Source organism: Penaeus monodon, chromosome 22, assembly GCF_015228065.2.
Source record: "Penaeus monodon isolate SGIC_2016 chromosome 22, NSTDA_Pmon_1, whole genome shotgun sequence".
NCBI lineage: Eukaryota > Metazoa > Arthropoda > Malacostraca > Decapoda > Penaeidae > Penaeus > Penaeus monodon.
Window position 1 is genome coordinate 41,055,119 of NC_051407.1, and position 621 is coordinate 41,055,739.

Sequence of the window (621 nt, forward strand, 5' to 3'; positions counted from 1 at the left end):
AGTTATATGGTGATATATTGAGATTTTAATACTTACTCTGTTATTATGAAACCAACCTTATTCTATAGGTGACAGATAACCAGGATGGCACAGAGCGTCGCATTGCATACAAGAAGTCCTCAGGGCAAAATAGTCCAGGCATTCTTTTTATTGCTGGCTTTATGTCCTGTAAAGATGCCAATAAACCCACTGCTCTTCATAGCTTTTGTCAGAAACAAGGAATTCCTTTTGTAAGGTAAGAGAAATTGATTGTTATAATTTATTCTCTAATTCTTTTCTTTTTAGTTAAGTTTTCTGTGTATACTATCAAAGTTTTGGCTGTTAGATAGTAATGTGACAGAAGCTGCTTCATGTGGGTTGTCGGTTATCTGAGATTTTGGCTTCCCCCAATTTATGTAAACCACTTTTACTGTTTTCAGTCTAGAAGATTATGATCTAGATAATCATGGTGTGGTATCTTCTTACTTTTAGAGATTGCTTGGTATATTAAAAAATATGTAAGTCTAGGATTCTTGCAAAACAATATCCCTAAGAGATATGATAATGTAAAAAATCCTTATGATTTTTTTTCTGGAGGCCATGTAGTATATACAAATTACCACATTAAACAATATTATTGTT

The 621-nt window shown here is 32.5% G+C and overlaps 1 protein-coding gene across 1 annotated transcript in view; it reads left to right on the forward strand.

Moving 5' to 3' along the window:
- LOC119587141 (mycophenolic acid acyl-glucuronide esterase, mitochondrial-like) overlaps positions 1-235 on the forward strand; it is a gene marked incomplete at its 3' end in the record, with an annotated part of 3,002 nt that extends 2,767 nt beyond the window's left edge. Inside the window, 1 exon segment of the mRNA XM_037935898.1 lies at positions 69-235. Coding sequence (XP_037791826.1) covers positions 69-235 — 167 coding nt within the window.
- Between the last annotated feature and the right edge of the window lie 386 nt (positions 236-621).